This window comes from Drosophila subpulchrella, chromosome 2L, assembly GCF_014743375.2.
Source record: "Drosophila subpulchrella strain 33 F10 #4 breed RU33 chromosome 2L, RU_Dsub_v1.1 Primary Assembly, whole genome shotgun sequence".
NCBI classification, from domain to species: domain Eukaryota; kingdom Metazoa; phylum Arthropoda; class Insecta; order Diptera; family Drosophilidae; genus Drosophila; species Drosophila subpulchrella.
Window position 1 is genome coordinate 12,551,371 of NC_050610.1, and position 19,118 is coordinate 12,570,488.

The 19,118-nt window shown below is 53.1% G+C and overlaps 1 protein-coding gene across 16 annotated transcripts in view; it reads left to right on the forward strand.

Annotated features, from left to right (window-relative positions):
• Positions 1-19,118, forward strand: part of LOC119546348 — a 119,787-nt gene that overhangs the window by 66,429 nt on the left and 34,240 nt on the right. For 8 of the 16 annotated variants that reach the window (XM_037852575.1, XM_037852567.1, XM_037852561.1 and 5 more), the window contains 22 exons: positions 67-3,123; positions 3,188-3,508; positions 3,801-4,124; positions 4,360-4,677; positions 4,745-5,077; positions 5,147-5,470; positions 5,737-6,054; positions 6,460-6,786; positions 6,853-7,176; positions 7,411-8,040; positions 8,104-8,442; positions 8,509-8,817; positions 9,199-9,525; positions 9,604-11,196; positions 11,428-14,616; positions 16,169-16,495; positions 16,554-16,874; positions 16,932-17,276; positions 17,337-17,633; positions 17,694-17,996; positions 18,054-18,701; positions 18,756-19,073. In XM_037852575.1, the coding sequence (XP_037708503.1) occupies positions 67-3,123; positions 3,188-3,508; positions 3,801-4,124; positions 4,360-4,677; positions 4,745-5,077; positions 5,147-5,470; positions 5,737-6,054; positions 6,460-6,786; positions 6,853-7,176; positions 7,411-8,040; positions 8,104-8,442; positions 8,509-8,817; positions 9,199-9,525; positions 9,604-11,196; positions 11,428-14,616; positions 16,169-16,495; positions 16,554-16,874; positions 16,932-17,276; positions 17,337-17,633; positions 17,694-17,996; positions 18,054-18,701; positions 18,756-19,073 (14,592 nt within the window). Of the gene's footprint in view, positions 1-66; positions 3,124-3,187; positions 3,509-3,800; positions 4,125-4,359; positions 4,678-4,744; positions 5,078-5,146; positions 5,471-5,736; positions 6,055-6,456; positions 6,787-6,852; positions 7,177-7,410; positions 8,041-8,103; positions 8,443-8,508; positions 8,818-9,198; positions 9,526-9,603; positions 11,197-11,427; positions 14,617-16,168; positions 16,496-16,553; positions 16,875-16,931; positions 17,277-17,336; positions 17,634-17,693; positions 17,997-18,053; positions 18,702-18,755; positions 19,074-19,118 lie in introns of all 16 variants that reach the window. The other 8 variants (XM_037852564.1, XM_037852570.1, XM_037852572.1 and 5 more) reach the window with 5 other exon arrangements.

The window sequence follows — 19,118 nt, forward strand, 5'->3', positions numbered from 1 at the left end:
GTATTGTCTATAGGTATAAGTATTATAAGAGATCCTAAGCTAATCCTTATTTTGATTTTGTTATAGTTCCTGAGGGAGATGAGTGCACGCCGAATCCATGTGGACCCAACTCTGGATGCCGTCGCGTGGATGGCAACCCGATTTGCTTCTGCCTGCCGGAATACGAGGGTCAACCGCCTTCGATTCCCTGTGAACTGCCCTCAAACCCCTGTGATCCGTCGCCATGTGGACCGAATACCCAGTGCTCCGTTCTCAGCAACGGTTTCTCCAAGTGCACCTGTCTGCCGAACTATGTGGAGAGCCCGAACACCATCCGAGGCTGCGTTGAACCTATCAATCCATGCGACCCCAATCCCTGTGGAGTTGGAGCCATCTGCGATTCATCGCGTCAGCCCGTGTGCTACTGTCCGGACAACAAGATTGGAAATCCCTTCAGGTTGTGCGACAAGCCGGCCGTTACCATTGAGCTTTGTCAACCAGGACCTTGCGGCAAAAATGCCGACTGCTATGTGGCTGGAAATCGCGAGGAGTGCTACTGTCGCTCCGGATATGTGGGAGATGCTTATCAAGAATGCCGTGAACCCAGTCGCACCGTTTGCGATCCCAATCCTTGTGGACCCAATGCCAACTGCGTGGTGGCCGGCGACGGACAAACCGCTTGCGTTTGTCCCGACGGCTTGTCCGGTGATCCCACATCTCTGATTGGATGCCACGGCTACGAGTGCCAGGTAGATGCAGATTGTCCCAACAGTAAGGCCTGCATGGGCTACCGCTGCTACGATCCCTGCCCCGGAGCCTGTGGCCAAGGAGCCCACTGCCAAGTGGAGGAACATCACCCAGTGTGCTCCTGTAATGCCGGATTAACTGGCAACCCAGGAGTTCGCTGCTATGCACTGGATCATCCCAAGACAAATCCTTGCGTTCCAAGCCCGTGTGGCAGGAATAGTGAGTGCAAGTTGCTGAATAACCGAGCTGTCTGCTCCTGCATCCCAGGTTATCTGGGTGATCCTCAGTCGGGATGCCGGCCAGAATGCGACATCAACTCGGATTGCGGTGATACCTTGTCTTGCATCAACCACAAGTGCGTGGATCCCTGTGCCGGAGCGATCTGTGGCATCAATGCCATCTGCAATGTGCGCCAGCACACTCCAGTATGCCTTTGCTTGGACGGATTTGTGGGCGATGCCTTTTTGCAGTGCGTACCCATTGGAATACTGAAGAACGTTTCGCGGGACCCCTGTGCCCCGTCGCCCTGTGGACCCCATGATGTTTGCTCGGTGTTTGGCGATGGAGTGGCTCTTTGTGATCCCTGCTTTGGACCCAATGCCCAGCAGAATCCCCGCTGCCGACCGGAGTGTGTGGCCAATTCGGATTGTCCGTTTGATCGCGCCTGTCTGGGCCAGCGCTGTCAGGATCCCTGTCCCGGATCTTGTGGACGAAATGCCATCTGCAATGTGTACGAACACAATCCCGTCTGTGCTTGCCCCACGGGTCTTTTTGGAAATCCCTACGAACAGTGCACCACGCAGTCGGTGTTGGAGCCACCACAACCAAGCTGCGCCAAGCTCCGTTGTGGTGCCAATGCGGAGTGCAAGCGTCAGCACAGCGGTCTGGCCTGCGTCTGCCGCAAGGGTTACTTCGGAGACCCACACATCGGTTGCAGACCGGAGTGCGTGCTCAACAGTGACTGTCCTGCGGAGAAGGCCTGCCTAAATTCCAAGTGCGTGGAGGCTTGTGTCGGCGTTTGTGGCATCAATGCCATTTGCCGTGTGGTCAACCATGCACCGGTTTGCATCTGTGCCGAGGGTTACAGCGGAGACGCCTCCATTTCCTGCAATCCCTTCTACCTGCCGCCACCTCCAGTGCGACCAAATCCATGTGAGCCATCGCCCTGTGGACCGAACTCCCGCTGCAAGACCACTCCAGATGGCTATGCAGCCTGTTCCTGCCTGCCGAACTTCAAGGGAGCTCCGCCAGTCTGCCAGCCAGAGTGCGTGGTTAGCTCGGAGTGTGCCCCCAACCAGGCGTGTCTCAACCAGAGGTGTGCCGATCCCTGTCCGGGTATCTGCGGTGGAGGAGCTCGTTGCGAAGTGCTTAACCACAATCCCATTTGCTCTTGCGAGGCCAACTTCGAGGGCGATCCATTTGTGGCCTGCTCACCCGCTCAGGATCCAGGTCGCGAAATCGCTGTGACAAAGAACCCGTGCGTGCCATCCCCCTGCGGACCTAACTCCATATGCCAAATCAAACAGAACCGACCAGTCTGCTCCTGTGTGGCCAACTACATTGGCAGCCCGCCGTACTGCCGGCCGGAGTGCACGTTGAGCAGTGAGTGTCCTACGGACAAGGCCTGCATCCAGGAGAAGTGCCAGAATCCGTGTGCCAACATCTGCGGGCATAATGCCCGTTGTACGGTCATTGCGCACTCCGCCCACTGTAGCTGCGATGATGACTACGAGGGAGATGCCTTCATCGGTTGCTCCAAGAAGGTTACAGAAAGACCCAGTGACCCCATCAATCCATGCTATCCGAATCCTTGTGCCGAGAACGCTGTTTGCACACCTCACAATAATGCCGCTCGCTGTACCTGCATTGAGCCCTACAATGGCGATCCGTACAGCACCGGATGTCGTCCGGAGTGTATCTACAGCTCTGAGTGTCCTTCGTCGCTGGCCTGCATCAAGCAGCACTGTCGCGATCCCTGCACAGCTGCCTGTGGAGCTAATGCGGAGTGCGCAGTGGTAAATCACTTGGCCTCTTGCAGTTGCACTCGAGGATTCGAGGGTAATCCGTTCGAAGGATGCAAGCGAGTGCCAATTGTGCGACCCGAAAGCGTGTGTGAGCCGAATCCGTGTGGACCCAATAGCGTCTGTCGCACCGTCGAGGGACATCCCACGTGCAGCTGCCAGGTTGGTTATTTCGGAGCTCCGCCCCAGTGCAGACCCGAATGTGTGGTCAGCTCGGAGTGTGCCCAGCATCTGGCCTGCATCAACCAGAAGTGTACGGATCCCTGTGCTGAGAATTGCGGATTCAACGCCAAGTGTCGGGTGAACAACCACAATCCCATCTGCTCCTGCCCACCCAACTATGTTGGCAATCCATTCGAACAATGTGTGCCAAAACGTAAGTAGATTGTTTATAGTCAATCAAAGTGAATATATATTTATCATTCAATTAAAATCCCCAGCACCACCAGAAGCGGAACGCCATGCTGATCCTTGCCTACCCAGCCCATGTGGCTCCAATTCCGTTTGTCGCAATGTGAACAATCGAGCGGAGTGCTCTTGTGCCCCAGGAATGTTTGGAGCCCCACCAAATTGTCGACCCGAGTGTGTGATTAATCAGGATTGCCCATCGAATCGGGCTTGCATACGTCAAAGATGCGAAGATCCCTGTATCGGAATTTGCGGCTTCAATGCCGTGTGCTCCACCCAAAACCATCAGCCCAAGTGCAGTTGCATTGAAAGCTTCGAGGGTGATCCGTACACCGCCTGCAGAATGCGTGAGAGTGAGTACAGATCCTTGGACTATTTGCTATCCTTTCCAGGAGTACGGATGTGTGCTCGAGACGCGCCCTTAATGTTAAATGTTCCTTTCAGTGGTGCTCTAGAAGTATTGGTATTGTGGTGTACATCTCATGCATGTTCCTCGTATTGTGTATATATTATGTCTTTCATCTATGTACCATATATATATTATTATTATCTTTATTACTTTTATTTAGTCTTAAGTCTATTGTGTTTGTACATTCCTCTGTATGCATCCGCATTGCCTGCTTGCTATTTTCATGACCATGACAGTCGTGGTGCCAGATCTACCCTCTGATCCATGCTACCCATCGCCATGTGGTGCCAATGCCATTTGTCGTGTGCGCAATGGAGCCGGCTCCTGCACCTGCATCCAGAACTATTTCGGTGACCCGTACATCAATTGCCGCCCGGAATGCGTGCAGAATAGCGATTGTCCCGGCAGCCGGGCCTGTATCAATATGAAGTGCCGCGATCCCTGCGCCAATGCATGCGGATTCAATGCCATCTGTCGGGTGGCCCACCACCAGCCGGTGTGCAGTTGTGAACCGGGGTTCACCGGCAATCCACTGCGCGCATGCGTCGAAAGACCCACAAGTATGACTTTATCCTGGGGTGGGTCGATTTGTGAGAGATAGTTCAGCTCCTGTATTATATTAATCCTTATAAAAAAGATTTTTTAACTGTAACGAAAGACGTAAAATCGAATTTCAAATTATAGAAATATTAGTAGACTACAGTCCTCATCTCTGGTGTCAAATCGACCCACTCTTCCATAGACCCCTCGGTCCAGAATCCTTGATCTAACTGCTCTGTCCTTCCCCGCATACAGATATGTACCTGCCCCTGCCAAAAGACCCTTGTAGACCCTCACCTTGTGGCCTATTCAGCACTTGCCATGTGGTTGGGGATCGTCCCGTGTGTGCCTGCTTGCCAGACTACATGGGTGCTCCTCCCAACTGCAAGCCCGAGTGCATGACCAGTGCCGAGTGTCCCTCGGACAGGGCCTGTATTAACCAACGGTGCAAAGATCCGTGTCCCGGAACTTGCGGCTACAATGCTCGTTGTCGCTGCACCAATCACTCGCCCATCTGCAGTTGCTACGATGGCTACACTGGGGATCCGTTCCACCAGTGCGTGCCTGAAAGAAGTAGGTTTTCTATTAGGTCTTCCCCCCAATAAGATAGACTCCAACTAAGAGTGTCATTATGTTATAGAACCACCGCCAATAGCCGATCCCATTGTACCACCCAATCCTTGTGTGCCATCACCTTGTGGACCCAATTCTCAATGCCAGGTCTCGAGCAGCGGAGCAGTCTGCTCCTGCGTAACCAACTACATAGGACGTCCGCCTGGCTGTCGGCCAGAGTGCAGCATAAATTCCGAGTGCCCGGCCAGAATGGCATGCATCAATGCTCGATGTGCCGATCCCTGTATCGGATCTTGTGGAAACAACGCACTCTGTCATGTCAGCCTGCATGCCCCGGTTTGCATGTGCGAACCTGGTTTCTCCGGCGATCCGTTCTCTGGCTGCTACAAGATCATTGAGAGTAGGTTCTTGTGAGGGTTTCCCTTAATGGTTAGATACTTATTCCCTCTTGCTTGCCCCGCCCTTACAGCGCCCATTGAGGTGATCCAACCCTGTCGTCCCAGTCCGTGTGGCTTGAATGCTCTTTGCGAGGAGCGAAATCAAGCCGCCGCATGCAAGTGTCTACCGGAGTATTTTGGCGATCCGTACGTCGAGTGTCGCCCCGAGTGTGTCATCAACTCGGACTGTCCCAGGTCGCGTGCCTGCGTCAACCAGAAGTGCGTGGATCCGTGTCCGGGAATGTGTGGTCACAGCGCCCAGTGCGCCGTCTTCAACCACGCCCCCAACTGCGAGTGCCTACCTGGTTACACGGGTAACCCCATCGTTGGTTGCCACCAGGTCCCTGAGATTCGCTGTAAGATCTAGTCACGTTAGCAGTGATGGGGAGTACCTAGGTAGAAGAGATTTTATAAAGAAGGAAGCTAGGAGCTTAACTCGAAGTTATCGATTTGATATAAACCTTTTTAGATATAACGATTACCAATTCTTTATCTACCAAGATTACCTTGGTATATCTTCAGCTTTATACCTTCTTTTCTATCTTGGTAGTACCATTCCTTCACTGCAAGTTAGGCCCTTACTTAGGAACCCTATTAATAGCTGCCTTTACCACGTCTGTAGATCCCGACCCCATACTGCCCGAAAATCCTTGCCAACCCTCGCCCTGTGGCCTCTACAGCAACTGTCGTCCAGTCAATGGCCACGCAGTCTGCTCCTGTGTGCCCAACTACATCGGTTCCCCTCCCAACTGCCGGCCCGAGTGCATGAGCAGCTCGGAGTGTGCGCAGGACAAGTCGTGCCTCAACGAACGCTGCAAGGATCCCTGCCCGGGCACCTGTGGCAACAACGCCCTCTGCCGCGTGGTCAACCACAACCCCATTTGCTCCTGCAGTCCCGGCTTCAGCGGTGATCCCTTCGTGCGCTGCTTCCCGCAAGAGAGTAAGCATCCACAAGGAGTTTAAGGAAGCTTAGCTTCGGCCAGCCGGAGATTTAAATTCCCCTGCAGAGATAATGAAAATATGTTCCTTTTTATTCTGGGTCCTTAATTAATTTCAAACTTGTATCAAAAGCTTTTAAAAAAACACCCATGTTATATAGACCCCTTCAATAGCTTTCCTGCAGGGTTATTTAAACCAACCATTCACCGAATCATTTTATCATCAGAGATCTCTTTAAGAACTCTTTTCATTCCACATCCTGCTTGACAACATTGCTCGCATCCTCTATATAAATATCTTCCGTTATGTTTATTTCTTTTATATGTACTCTATGTATGGCTTATTATTGTGCATGATGATTATCTCGTACTTGGTGTAATGTGATGGTTATAAATGGTGAAAGTAGAGCGGCCGGAAATCACCCATGATCGCATCGATCCGTGCGTTCCCTCGCCATGTGGTCCCAACTCTGAGTGCCGGGTATCTCCTGCCAATGAGCAGGCTGTCTGCTCATGCTTGCAACATTATGTGGGTAGGGCTCCGAATTGCCGGCCGGAGTGCACCTCGGACTCCGAGTGCCCCGGCAATTTGGCCTGCATCAATCTGCGCTGCCGGGATCCGTGTGTCGGTACCTGCGGGATCCAGACCACTTGCCTTGTAAATAACCATAGACCCATTTGCCGCTGCATTGACGGCTATGCAGGGGACCCATTCTCAGAGTGTAGTCCGAAGAGTAAGGGACCCGAAAGCCCAGCTTTCCAACCACATACTAAACCGCTGACCTTTCCCCCACCCTTAGTTATTGTCCCGCCAGAGGTGGCACAACCCTGCAACCCGAGTCCCTGCGGCGCCAATGCCGTGTGCAAGGAGCGCAATGGAGTTGGCTCCTGCTCCTGCCTGCCGGAGTACAATGGAGACCCCTACACCGAGTGCCGACCGGAGTGTGTGCTCAATAGTGACTGCTCGAAGAACCGCGCCTGCCTCAACAACAAGTGCCGCGATCCCTGTCCCGGTGTCTGTGGCGTCTCCGCCGAGTGCCATGTGATCAATCACGCCCCCAGCTGCAGTTGTCCTTCCGGATTCACGGGCAATCCCTCGCAATATTGTCGGGAGATACCAAAATGTAGGAAGTAGTTTCGAATAGGGTGGGTCGATTTTTTGGGAACGATTATAGTTTAACAGAGCTATTTAATCCAAACTTTTTCAAGTTCTTTGGAAAAAATTTTGGTTTCTAATCGTGTCTATCTGATCCTAACTTATTGTACAATCTGGCCTCATCGAATCCCTAAAGACCGACCCACTCTATAGTTCTACCTATTCCCCTAGATGGTATAATAATGGTACCCCTGATTTTTAGTGGCCGCTCCCGTTGAACCATGCCGTCCATCGCCCTGCGGTCCTTATAGCCAGTGCCGTGAGGTGAACGGTCATGCGGTTTGCTCCTGCGTTACCAACTACATTGGCACTCCGCCCGCCTGTCGTCCGGAGTGCTCGGTTAGCTCCGAGTGTGCTCAGGACAGGGCGTGCGTGAACCAGCGCTGTGTGGACCCATGTACGGGCAATTGTGGCAACGAGGCCATCTGCAAGGTGACCAACCACAATCCGATCTGCTCCTGCCCAGCCGGCTACAGCGGCGATCCATTCGTACGCTGTGCGCCGTGGCAGGAGGAGCCGGAGCAGCCCAAGTCCAATGAGAATCCCTGTGTGCCCAGTCCCTGCGGACGCAATTCCCAGTGCCGTGTTGTGGGTGACACGGGTGTCTGCTCCTGCCTGCCCAATTTCGTGGGCAGGGCACCCAACTGTCGACCAGAGTGTACCATCAACACCGAGTGTCCCGCCACCCTGGCCTGCGTCAATGAGCGCTGCCAGGATCCCTGTCCGGGATCGTGTGGCTTCAATGCCTTCTGCAGTGTGGTGAATCACTCGCCCGTCTGCTCCTGCGACAATGGTTACACTGGTGATCCGTTCGCCGGATGCAATCCCCAACGTAAGCTTGAGCTCAGAGTCCTTTCGAAACGAGTCCTAATCCGTTGTCCCAATCCGCCTCCAGCTCCGACCGTGCCCGATGAGCGCCTGACTCCCTGCCAACCCTCGCCCTGTGGCCCTAATGCCGAGTGCCGTGAGCGCAACGGAGCCGGCTCCTGTACTTGTTTGCCGGAGTACTTCGGTGATCCGTACAGTGGCTGCCGTCCGGAGTGTGTGGTGAACAGTGATTGCTCGCGCGACAGGTCGTGTGTCAACCAGAAATGCGTGGACCCGTGTCCAGGTGTTTGTGGTTTAAATGCCCAGTGTCGCGTGTCCAATCATCTGCCCAGTTGCACTTGCCTGGCCGGATACACTGGAAACCCATCAAGCGCGTGCCGTGAAATTCCTCAGTTGCCCCCACCACGTAGGTTCACCACTAGCCCTCCGCATGGTAACACAAACCAACTTATCCCACCTCCCATTTTCCCAGCCGAACGGGATGAGAACCCCTGTAGACCCTCGCCCTGTGGTCCCTACAGCCAGTGCCGCGAGGTCAACGGCCATGCCGTGTGCTCCTGCCTTCAGGGTTACATCGGCTCAGCGCCCAGCTGTCGGCCCGAGTGCATCATTAGCTCGGATTGCGCCCAAGATCTCAACTGTCAGAATCAGAAGTGCGTGGACCCGTGTCCCGGCACTTGTGGCATCGAGGCGCGCTGCCAGGTCATTAACCACTATCCCGCATGCTCCTGTGCCCCAGGTTTTACCGGAGATCCCTTCAACCGGTGCACTAAGATATTGTGTAAGCATGATTAGCTCAAAAGGATGAGGAGTGCAAGCCAAAGGGGGGATAATTTTTGATTCTTTCATATAGCCTATTCTATCTTAAGAGTATGGTGTCTTTTAAATTCCCCTTAGAACTTATAAAATCCCAAAAGCACGGTATCAAATCCAATCCCCCACTTGGCTTGCCAACCCACCCAAGATTTCTACCTCCTGCATGTATATACACTATTTAATGTTTGATTTTCTGTTCTCTATCCTTGTTTATTTTGTTTTATGTACACTTTATAAACCACTATCCAACTCTACTATCCTATGAACCTATGTAAATGTTTGTCTAAATGTGCTATGAAACTACTTCAACTATCAACTATCTGGCATGGCTAAATGTGGCATGTAGTGGAGCCCCCACCCACCGAAAAGTCCGGTAATCCCTGCATCCCCTCACCGTGCGGACCCAACTCGAAATGCCTCGATGTCCGTGGTTCGCCTGCATGCTCCTGTCTGCCCGACTACCTAGGACGTCCGCCCAACTGCCGGCCCGAGTGCCTCAGTAGCGCCGACTGTCCGGCCAATCTGGCCTGTGTGAACCAGCGCTGCTCGAACCCATGCGTCGGCGCCTGCGGCCTGCACTCCGTGTGCACGGTCATCAAGCATCGGCCGGCATGCGAGTGTGTGCCTGGTTACACCGGAGATCCCTTCTCCGGCTGTGCGATCGTACAGCAAAGTAATATTCCTCTGGCTGCTGACGAATTGTTGGTTCATCACTAACTTGCATATCCCACTTTCCCTATCTCTCCTCTAGTTCCCCCGCCGGATGAGCCCAGGAATCCCTGCAATCCTAGTCCCTGTGGAGCTAATGCCATTTGCCGGGAGCGCAATGGAGCTGGCTCTTGCGCCTGCTTGCCGGAGTACTTTGGTGATCCGTACAGCGGCTGCCGCCCGGAATGTGTTCAGAACGACGACTGCGATCGCTCGCGTGCCTGCATCAACAACAAGTGCCAGGATCCATGTCCCGGAGCCTGTGGCATTAATGCCGAGTGCAGGGTCTTGAATCATGGACCAAACTGCAACTGTTTCGATGGCTACACCGGAGATCCGCATCGCTCATGCTCGCTGATCGAGATGGTCACCAGACGGCCGGAGAACCCATGCCAACCCTCACCCTGCGGACCATACAGCCAGTGTTTGGACACCAACAGTCATGCGGTGTGCAGCTGCCTTGAGGGCTACATTGGAGCTCCTCCTAGCTGCAAACCAGAGTGTGTGGTCAGTTCGGAGTGCCCTCAGAACAGGGCGTGCATAAACCAGAAGTGCGAGGATCCATGCCGCGGTTCGTGCGGTAACAATGCCAAGTGCCAAGTCGTGAACCACAATCCCATCTGTACGTGCCAGCCCGGCATGACGGGAGATCCGATCTCGGGCTGTGAGCCCACTCCTGAGGTCAAAAACGTGGAGAACCCGTGTGTGCCATCGCCATGTGGACCCAACTCCGTTTGCCGTGAGATTGGCAACCAGGCCGCTTGCTCCTGCAAGACCAACTACATTGGACGACCGCCGACTTGCCGGCCGGAATGTACCAACAACGACGAGTGCCAGAACCATCTGTCCTGCCAGCAGGAGCGCTGCGTGGATCCGTGTCCCGGTTCGTGTGGCAGCAACGCCATCTGCCAGGTGGTGCAGCACAATGCTGTGTGCTCCTGCGCCGATGGATACGAGGGAGAACCGCTCTTTGGCTGCCAGCTGATCCCAGCAGTGAGGCCAACTGAGTCACCGACCTCGCCCTGCGAACCCTCGCCCTGTGGCCCTCATGCCGAGTGTCGAGAAAGGAATGGTGCTGGAGCCTGCTACTGCCATGAAGGATTCGAGGGTAATCCCTATGATGCTCAGCGAGGATGCCGACGAGAGTGCGAGAATAACGATGAGTGCTCCGCTGTCCAAGCTTGCTCTCGATTCAAGTGCGTCGATCCGTGCAACAATATCTGCGGCGACTACGCCATTTGCACAGTTGACAAACATGTGCCCACTTGTGACTGTCCGCCGGGATACACTGGAGATCCGTTCTTCAGCTGCAAACCTGTGCCGGTCACGCCTCGTCCTCCGTTGAATCCATGCAATCCGTCTCCCTGTGGACCCAACAGCAACTGCCGTGCCATGAACAACCAGGCGGTGTGCTCCTGCCAGGCAGGATTCATCAACCAGCCGCCTAACTGCAAGCCCGAGTGCGTGGTCAGCGCCGAGTGCGCTCCGGAAAGGGCCTGTGTGAACAAGAAGTGCGTGGATCCCTGTCTGCACACCTGTGGCATCCGAGCCATCTGTACCACCAAGAACCACAGCCCCATCTGCACATGCCCACGTACCATGACCGGAGATCCGTTTGTCGAGTGCACTAGAGTTGGTAAGTTATTGAAGTGGTTTTATATTTCAATAGATTTTAAATATTGTATTATAAACGAAGTAACCATATTTTGATCTGACCATCTCTATAAGATCTGAAGACACCAATCGTTTTCATAAAAAAAGTTAATGGGACCCATAGTATGGATTCCATACTCCTAAACGAATATAGATTTTAGAAAAAAGTATTAAATGTTAAGCTAATTTAAAAATTTTATAAAAATTCCTACAGCCATTACGAATGACAATACGACACCGTCACCGGAACCCGCATCATGTGTACCTTCTCCTTGTGGACCCAACGCCAAGTGCCAAATCGTGGGCAACAGTCCGGCCTGCTCCTGCCTGCCAAACTTCATTGGAGCCCCGCCTCGCTGTCGTCCGGAGTGCGTATTGAACTCTGAGTGCGGACCCACGGAGGCGTGCATCAACCAGAAGTGTGCCGATCCCTGCTCCGGATCCTGCGGATTCGAGGCCAAGTGCCATGTGCTCAACCACCTGCCCATCTGCAACTGCATCGATGGCTACGAGGGAGATCCTTTCGTGCGTTGCACCAAGAAGGAAGAAGAAAGAACTCCACCACCGGTGAATGACCCATGCAACCCTAGTCCGTGTGGTCTAAATGCAGACTGCTTTGCCGGAGAGTGTCGCTGCCAGAATAACTACCAAGGAAACCCCTACGAAGGATGTCGCCCGGAGTGCACACTCTCGGCTGATTGTCCCAGGGACAAGGCCTGTATGCGCAATCGCTGTGTGGATCCCTGCCCAGGAATCTGCGGCAACAATGCTATGTGCGAGGTGATGAACCACATCCCAGTGTGCTCATGCGTGCAGGGCTACGAGGGTGATCCGTTCGTAAACTGTCGTGTGAAATCCGTCGTGGAGGACCCTATAATTGAGGCCTGTTCCCCATCGCCCTGCGGATCCAACAGCCAGTGCAGAGATGTCAACGGACATGCGGTGTGCTCCTGTCTGGAGGGCTACATCGGAGCACCGCCTCAGTGCCGTCCCGAGTGTGTGGTGTCCAGCGAGTGCTCCGCCCTGCAGGCTTGTGTCAACAAGAAGTGCGTGGATCCCTGCGCAGCTGCCTGCGGTCTGGAGGCCCGCTGTGAGGTAATCAATCACAGTCCGATCTGTGGCTGCCCACCTGGCCGAACTGGTGATCCGTTCAAACAGTGCGTGATTCTGCAACCTATTCCCGCACCGGATGTCAAGACACCTCCTCAAGATCCCTGCGTGCCCTCGCCCTGCGGACCCAACTCTATCTGCAAGCCAGATAGGAATGGACCCGTCTGCCAGTGCCAAGCCGAGTTCTTTGGCTCACCGCCCAACTGCCGACCCGAGTGCATCATCAATCCGGACTGTCAATCTACACAGGCGTGCATCAACAACAGATGCAGTAATCCCTGTCCAGAATCCTGCGGAACCAACGCCGAATGTCGTGTCATAGGACATGCTGTGTCCTGCTCTTGTCCACCTGGATATGCTGGCAACGCCTTTGTCCAGTGTGTGCCGCAGCAGGAGGAGCCGCCGAAACCATGCCAGCCATCGCCATGTGGAGCGAATGCCGAGTGCATTGAACGGAATGGAGCCGCTGCCTGCAAGTGTATTGATGAATACCAGGGCAATCCCTACGAGGGATGTCGCCCCGAGTGCGTACTAAGTTCCGATTGTTCCACGGACAAGACCTGCATCCGCAACAAGTGCCAGGATCCTTGTCCCGGAATCTGTGGATTGAACGCCCAGTGCTATGCTGTGAACCATGTGCCCAACTGTGTCTGCAATGATGGCTATACTGGAGATCCGTTCGCCAGTTGTCGCCGAGTGGAGGTCTCTACCCCACCACCAGTTGCAGATCCCTGCATTCCATCTCCTTGCGGAGCCAACAGCAAATGCAGGGTGGCCAATGGTTTGGCCGTATGCTCCTGCCTGGATACCTTTATTGGAGCTCCACCCAATTGCAAGCCAGAGTGCACGGTCAATGCCGAGTGTCCTTCGACCAAGGCGTGCCACAAATTCCGCTGCGCTAATCCTTGCGCCAAGACGTGCGGCCTGAATGCCAAGTGCGAGGTGATTAACCATAATCCGATCTGCAGTTGTCCACTGGACATGACGGGCGATCCATTCTCACGTTGCTATCCAGCTCCACCACCGCCGCCTCCGGGACGCGATGAGCCTGTAAGGAGACCATGCCAACCATCGCCATGTGGATTGAACTCCGAGTGTAGGGTGCGCGACGACCAGGCCTCCTGCTCCTGCCTGCCCAACTTCATTGGAGCTCCGCCCAACTGCCGTCCCGAGTGCGTTGTGAACACGGATTGCTCGCCAGACCGAGCTTGCATCGCCGAGAAGTGCCGCGATCCCTGCGATGGATCCTGCGGCGTGGACTCCGAGTGCCGTGTTCAGAACCACCTGGCCATCTGTACCTGTCGTGGCGGATTTACCGGCGATCCATTCGTCCGTTGCATCGAGTTCATCGAAGAGACCACAAAGTCACCGCCACTTTCCCAGGATCCTTGCGACCTGCAACCATGTGGATCGAATGCCGAGTGCAGGAATGGAATCTGTACCTGCCTGAAGGATTACCAAGGAGATCCGTACACCGGTTGTCGCCCAGAGTGTACTTTAAGTACCGATTGTCCACCCACCAAGGCTTGTCTGAACAAGAAGTGTGTTGATCCCTGCCCCGGAGTTTGTGGTCAGAACTCGCAGTGCGATGTCTCGAACCATATACCCATATGCAGTTGTTTGCAAGGCTACACGGGCGATCCGTTTGTCCACTGTCGCCACGAGACGCCAGTGGCCAAGGATCCATGTCAACCAAATCCCTGCGGACCCAACTCCCAGTGCCACATTTCCGGTCAAGGACCTGTGTGTGCCTGTCAACCGGGAATGCTGGGCTCACCGCCCGCTTGCAAACCGGAGTGCATCGTCAGCTCGGAATGCTCGCTGCACACAGCCTGTGTGAACAGGAAGTGCGTGGATCCCTGCCCCGGTGCCTGTGGACAATTTGCCCGCTGCCAGGTGATCAACCACAACCCGTCATGTTCCTGCAACACTGGATACACGGGCGATCCGTTCACTCGCTGCTACCAGGAGGAAAGAAAACCACCACCGACCCCAGAGAACCCATGTCAACCATCGCCTTGCGGACCCAATTCCGAATGCAAGGTGCTGAATGGCAACGCAGCCTGCTCATGTGCCGCTACCTTTATTGGAACGCCACCCAGCTGCCGACCAGAGTGCTCCATCAATCCGGAATGTCCACCGACCAAGGCCTGCATCCGCCAGAAGTGCTCGGATCCGTGTGCGAATGCCTGTGGATTCAATGCCCGCTGTAATGTGGCTAATCATCAACCCATCTGCACCTGCGATGTGGGCTATACTGGAGATCCGTTCACCGGCTGTCAAAAGGAACAAGGTAGGACCCCGTTTTCATTTACTTAGTTGTTAGGTCAGGGCGTAAACCAGCTTATAAACGATAATTTATGGTTTTGGTTGCTTACTGGGCGCCCAGTACAACACTTGCTATTATTAAAATCAAACAAAGATGCCGCACAGCCAAAACATTTGTTTACGCCTTGAAAGACTCAAAAGAATGTGAAACTATTAAAGAAATCCTCAGTATTGGCTAACCAAAGAAAATAATGGAAACTCAGTGAAATTCCCCTGTTGTCCAAGACCTAAAAACCCTTTAAAGCTATGTTTCACATTCGTTATAAGCGCATTAGAATAAATGAGAATCAAAAAGATGATAAACAATTACAATCGTTGTAATTAGGAATATATGTTTTGCACTATTTGTTGGCACTTGTGTTTCACTTTATCCGCGTTACTTATTCTAATGTGCTTCTAGGCAGCCTGTGTTTACCTCACAATATACATTCATTAAAATCTATGATTATCGCACGCACAGGCACAATGCATTGCAAATTAAGGAGTGTACCAGTTATGTTTTTGTTCACTATAAATCACAATGCACTCAAAAGGCAAAATGCAAATTTCAATTCAGCACACACTCTGTACGAATTGTCTGAGTGACTGTGCTGTTGAAAGTGTCTGTATGCTGGGATAGTCAAAGATCTTAATTAGTTTTAGTCAATTATTTATTTGCTTTTTACTGCCCCTAACGCCTCAATTACAATATGCAAACTTGCCACGCCTTATTGCTTCCTTATATACAACCTTTAATGCCTTTACACCAAATCACCCGCCTTGAATAATTTACCCTTGATCATATATCGTTGTTGCCCCCAAAAGTATTACCTTGCGCCGCCCCTAATGTTGTTGTTTTCGATTTGGGGGATAATCCTTGTCAAATGCTTTTACCTAATTCGTTATTTGGCCCAAAACACAAATGCCCCTGACTCCGCATTCGCTTACTACCCAACAAATTGATCCTAACCCAACTACCCGAAATTGAGTACTGCGTTGTTGTTTTGACCTCAATCCAAAATTTTGCCTACGGAACGCCAAAGAAAATAACCTAGTTCTAGTCGAAAACAAACCAAAAACCGCGTTAGCACTTAATTAGAAATTTACAATTGTATAACATTGTAGCGTATTGTTTAACAATGAGCAATAAACCATATGATATAACCCCGCAAAGAGACACTTGTTTTACTTACGACACATTAAACATAACTCAAGGCCAATTCAATTGGCACATCGCACTTACATAACACAGCCAAAGCACTTAGCACAAAGAGTTTAACCAGACTAAATAAAGCGGTTTTCGAACCGCTGCACCAGAACCGCAAAATCCTTCGATTGGAGCGATATATGCCAACACCTAACTTGTAGTTGTACTCTAATCCGCCACAATAATACCACAACTGCAATCGGATTAATCTGCTGAACAAAACCAACGCCAGGTGTGTTGTATTGTACTAAAATCGATTATCTCGAGAGCAATTAATGAAAATCTCTGTCCCCTCTCTCCCTCTTTGTTTGAATCCTTTTACCCCACATAGAACGCATTGTCAATGAGCAGGTGACCCCCTGCGAACCCAATCCCTGTGGCTCAAATGCTGTGTGCCGCGAAAGAAATGGCATTGGGTCCTGCCAGTGCCTGCCCGATCATTTTGGTGACCCGTATCAGTCGTGTCGTCCGGAGTGCGTCCGACACTCGGACTGCCCGTCCAACAGGGCGTGCCAGCAGCAGAAGTGTCGCGATCCCTGTCCAGGTACCTGTGGCACTAATGCGGACTGCAGTGTGACGAACCACCTGCCCACCTGTACCTGCCGCACCGGATACACGGGTGATCCGTACCGCTACTGCCATGTGGAACCACCCCAACGTAAGATAGAAACTCTTAATCCTATCTTTTTTTGCCCCTGACCTTCGACCCTTTCTAGTCCCTGCCCGCGTGACCGAACCCAGCCAACCCTGTCGCCCCTCACCATGTGGTCCCAACTCCCAGTGTCGCGAACTCAACGGTCAGGCCGTCTGTTCCTGCCTGGAACTCCACATCGGTCTGCCCCCCAACTGCCGGCCAGAGTGTGTATTGAGTACCGAATGCCCCACCGATAAGGCTTGCATCAGCCAACGTTGTCAGGATCCCTGTCCAGGCACTTGTGGCATCAACGCCGAGTGCCGAGTGCGTAGTCACAGTCCTCTGTGCCAGTGTCGTCAAGGTTTCACTGGTGATTCCTTTACCCGCTGCTATCCCCTGCCACGTAAGAGTTGTCCCTCAATCTCAGTAAACATCCAGTTAATGGTAATCCCCAACCTAGCCCCACCACCAGTAATCGAACGTGTTGAGCGTGATCCTTGCCTGCCATCACCCTGCGGTCTAAATAGTCAATGTCGCAATGTGCAAGGTGTGCCATCCTGTTCCTGTTTGCCGGATTTCTTGGGGGCTCCGCCCAACTGTCGACCTGAGTGCACCATCAGTGCAGAGTGTCCCTCCAATTTGGCTTGCATACGGGAGAAGTGTATAGATCCCTGTCCCGGTTCCTGCGGCTATGCCGCCGAGTGTAATGTAGTTAACCACACGCCCATTTGCGTGTGTCCAGTTGGCTTTACGGGAGATCCGTTCAGCAGCTGTCGTCAAGCGCCACCTCCTGAACCTACGCAGAGTAAGAAATGGAAAGAAATCCTTAACATGACCTCGCTTAACAAATCAACCCAATCAATAGACGAATACGTGGATCCCTGCAACCCATCTCCGTGTGGCCCGAATGCCCAGTGCAACGCTGGAGTCTGCACTTGCCTGGCCGAATTCCATGGCGATCCCTACTCCGGCTGCCGGCCCGAGTGCGTCCTGAATTCCGACTGTCCTCGGGATAAGGCTTGTCATCGCAGCAAGTGTGTTAACCCCTGTCCGGGAACTTGTGGCGAGAATGCCATATGCGATGTAATCAATCACATACCCATGTGCAGATGCCCGGAACGCACTGCTGGCAGCGCTTTTATCCGCTGTTCTCCTGTCCAGAGTACGTCGAAATGGTTAATTATCTTAACTTCTGCTCCTCTAACAAGCACACCACCCATAGTTTCAGTGACCAATCCATGCCGACCCTCACCGTGTGGTCCCAATTCTCAGTGTCGCGAAGTTAATCAGCAGGCAGTGTGTTCATGCCTGCCGAGCTTTATTGGAGCTCCACCTTCCTGCCGACCTGAGTGCACCTCGAACGCGGAGTGTGCACCCACCCAGGCTTGTCTCAACCAACGGTGCGGAGATCCCTGCCCGGGAACATGTGGAGTGGGAGCCAACTGTGCTGTTGTCAGCCACAGTCCCTTCTGCACTTGTCCTCCGAGGTTCACGGGTAATCCCTTCATTCGTTGTCAGCCACAGAGTAAGGACATTGTTTCGGCCCAAAAAGGGACACCTTTTCACGAGTTACCTTTCCCAGTTGAAGCTCCTGTTCGTGATGTTACTCCCGTTGATCCCTGTCGCCCATCTCCTTGTGGACCCTACTCCCAGTGTCGCCCAGTGGGCGAGGCTCCTGCCTGTTCCTGTCTGGAAACCTACATCGGACGACCTCCGAACTGCCGGCCAGAATGTGTTACTAGTTCGGACTGCTCAAGTCAACTGGCCTGTGTCAACCAGAAGTGCGTTGATCCCTGCCCGGGACGTTGTGGCATTAATGCCGAGTGTCATGTGGTTAGCCATGCAGTGCAATGCATCTGCCAGCAGGGCTTCAGTGGAGATCCGTTTGTCCAGTGCCGACCAGAGATCGCATATGAAAATGAAATTCGCACTCCGTGCAGCCCAAGTCCATGTGGACCGAATGCCGTGTGCCGCGATCGAAATGGAGTTGGATCCTGCCAGTGTCTGCCGGAGTACTTTGGAGATCCCTACGCCGGCTGTCGCCCGGAGTGCATGCTTGATTCGGATTGTCCCTCGAATAGGGCTTGTCAGCAACTCAGATGCCAGGATCCCTGCCCAGGAACTTGTGGTCAAAATGCCAACTGTCAAGTGGTTAATCATTTGCCGCAATGTACTTGCCTCACCGGATATGTGGGTGACCCATACCGCCTATGTAATCGACTGCCAGAACGTAAGCAGCAACCAGCTTCACCCTATTTCCCCTTACTAAAGTCCAACATTTTAGCACCACAAAACGAGTATGTTAATCCCTGTCAGCCCACTCCTTGTGGTCCCAACTCTCAGTGTCGCGTATCCAATGAGCAAGCGGTATGCTCCTGCCTGCCCTTGTTTGTGGGAACTCCACCTTCCTGCCGTCCAGAATGTACCATCTCCTCGGAGTGTCCTGTGGATAGGGCGTGTGTTAATCAGAAGTGCGTGGATCCTTGCGCAGCGGATACTTGCGGAAACAATGCCATTTGCAGGGTTCGCAACCACAGCCCCATTTGCAGTTGCATTAGCGGCTACACAGGCGACGCCTTCACTCGTTGCTTCCCCATTCCACGTAAGCCTGATTCTAGTCACCCTTGGGTTAAAGATAGTAAACCAT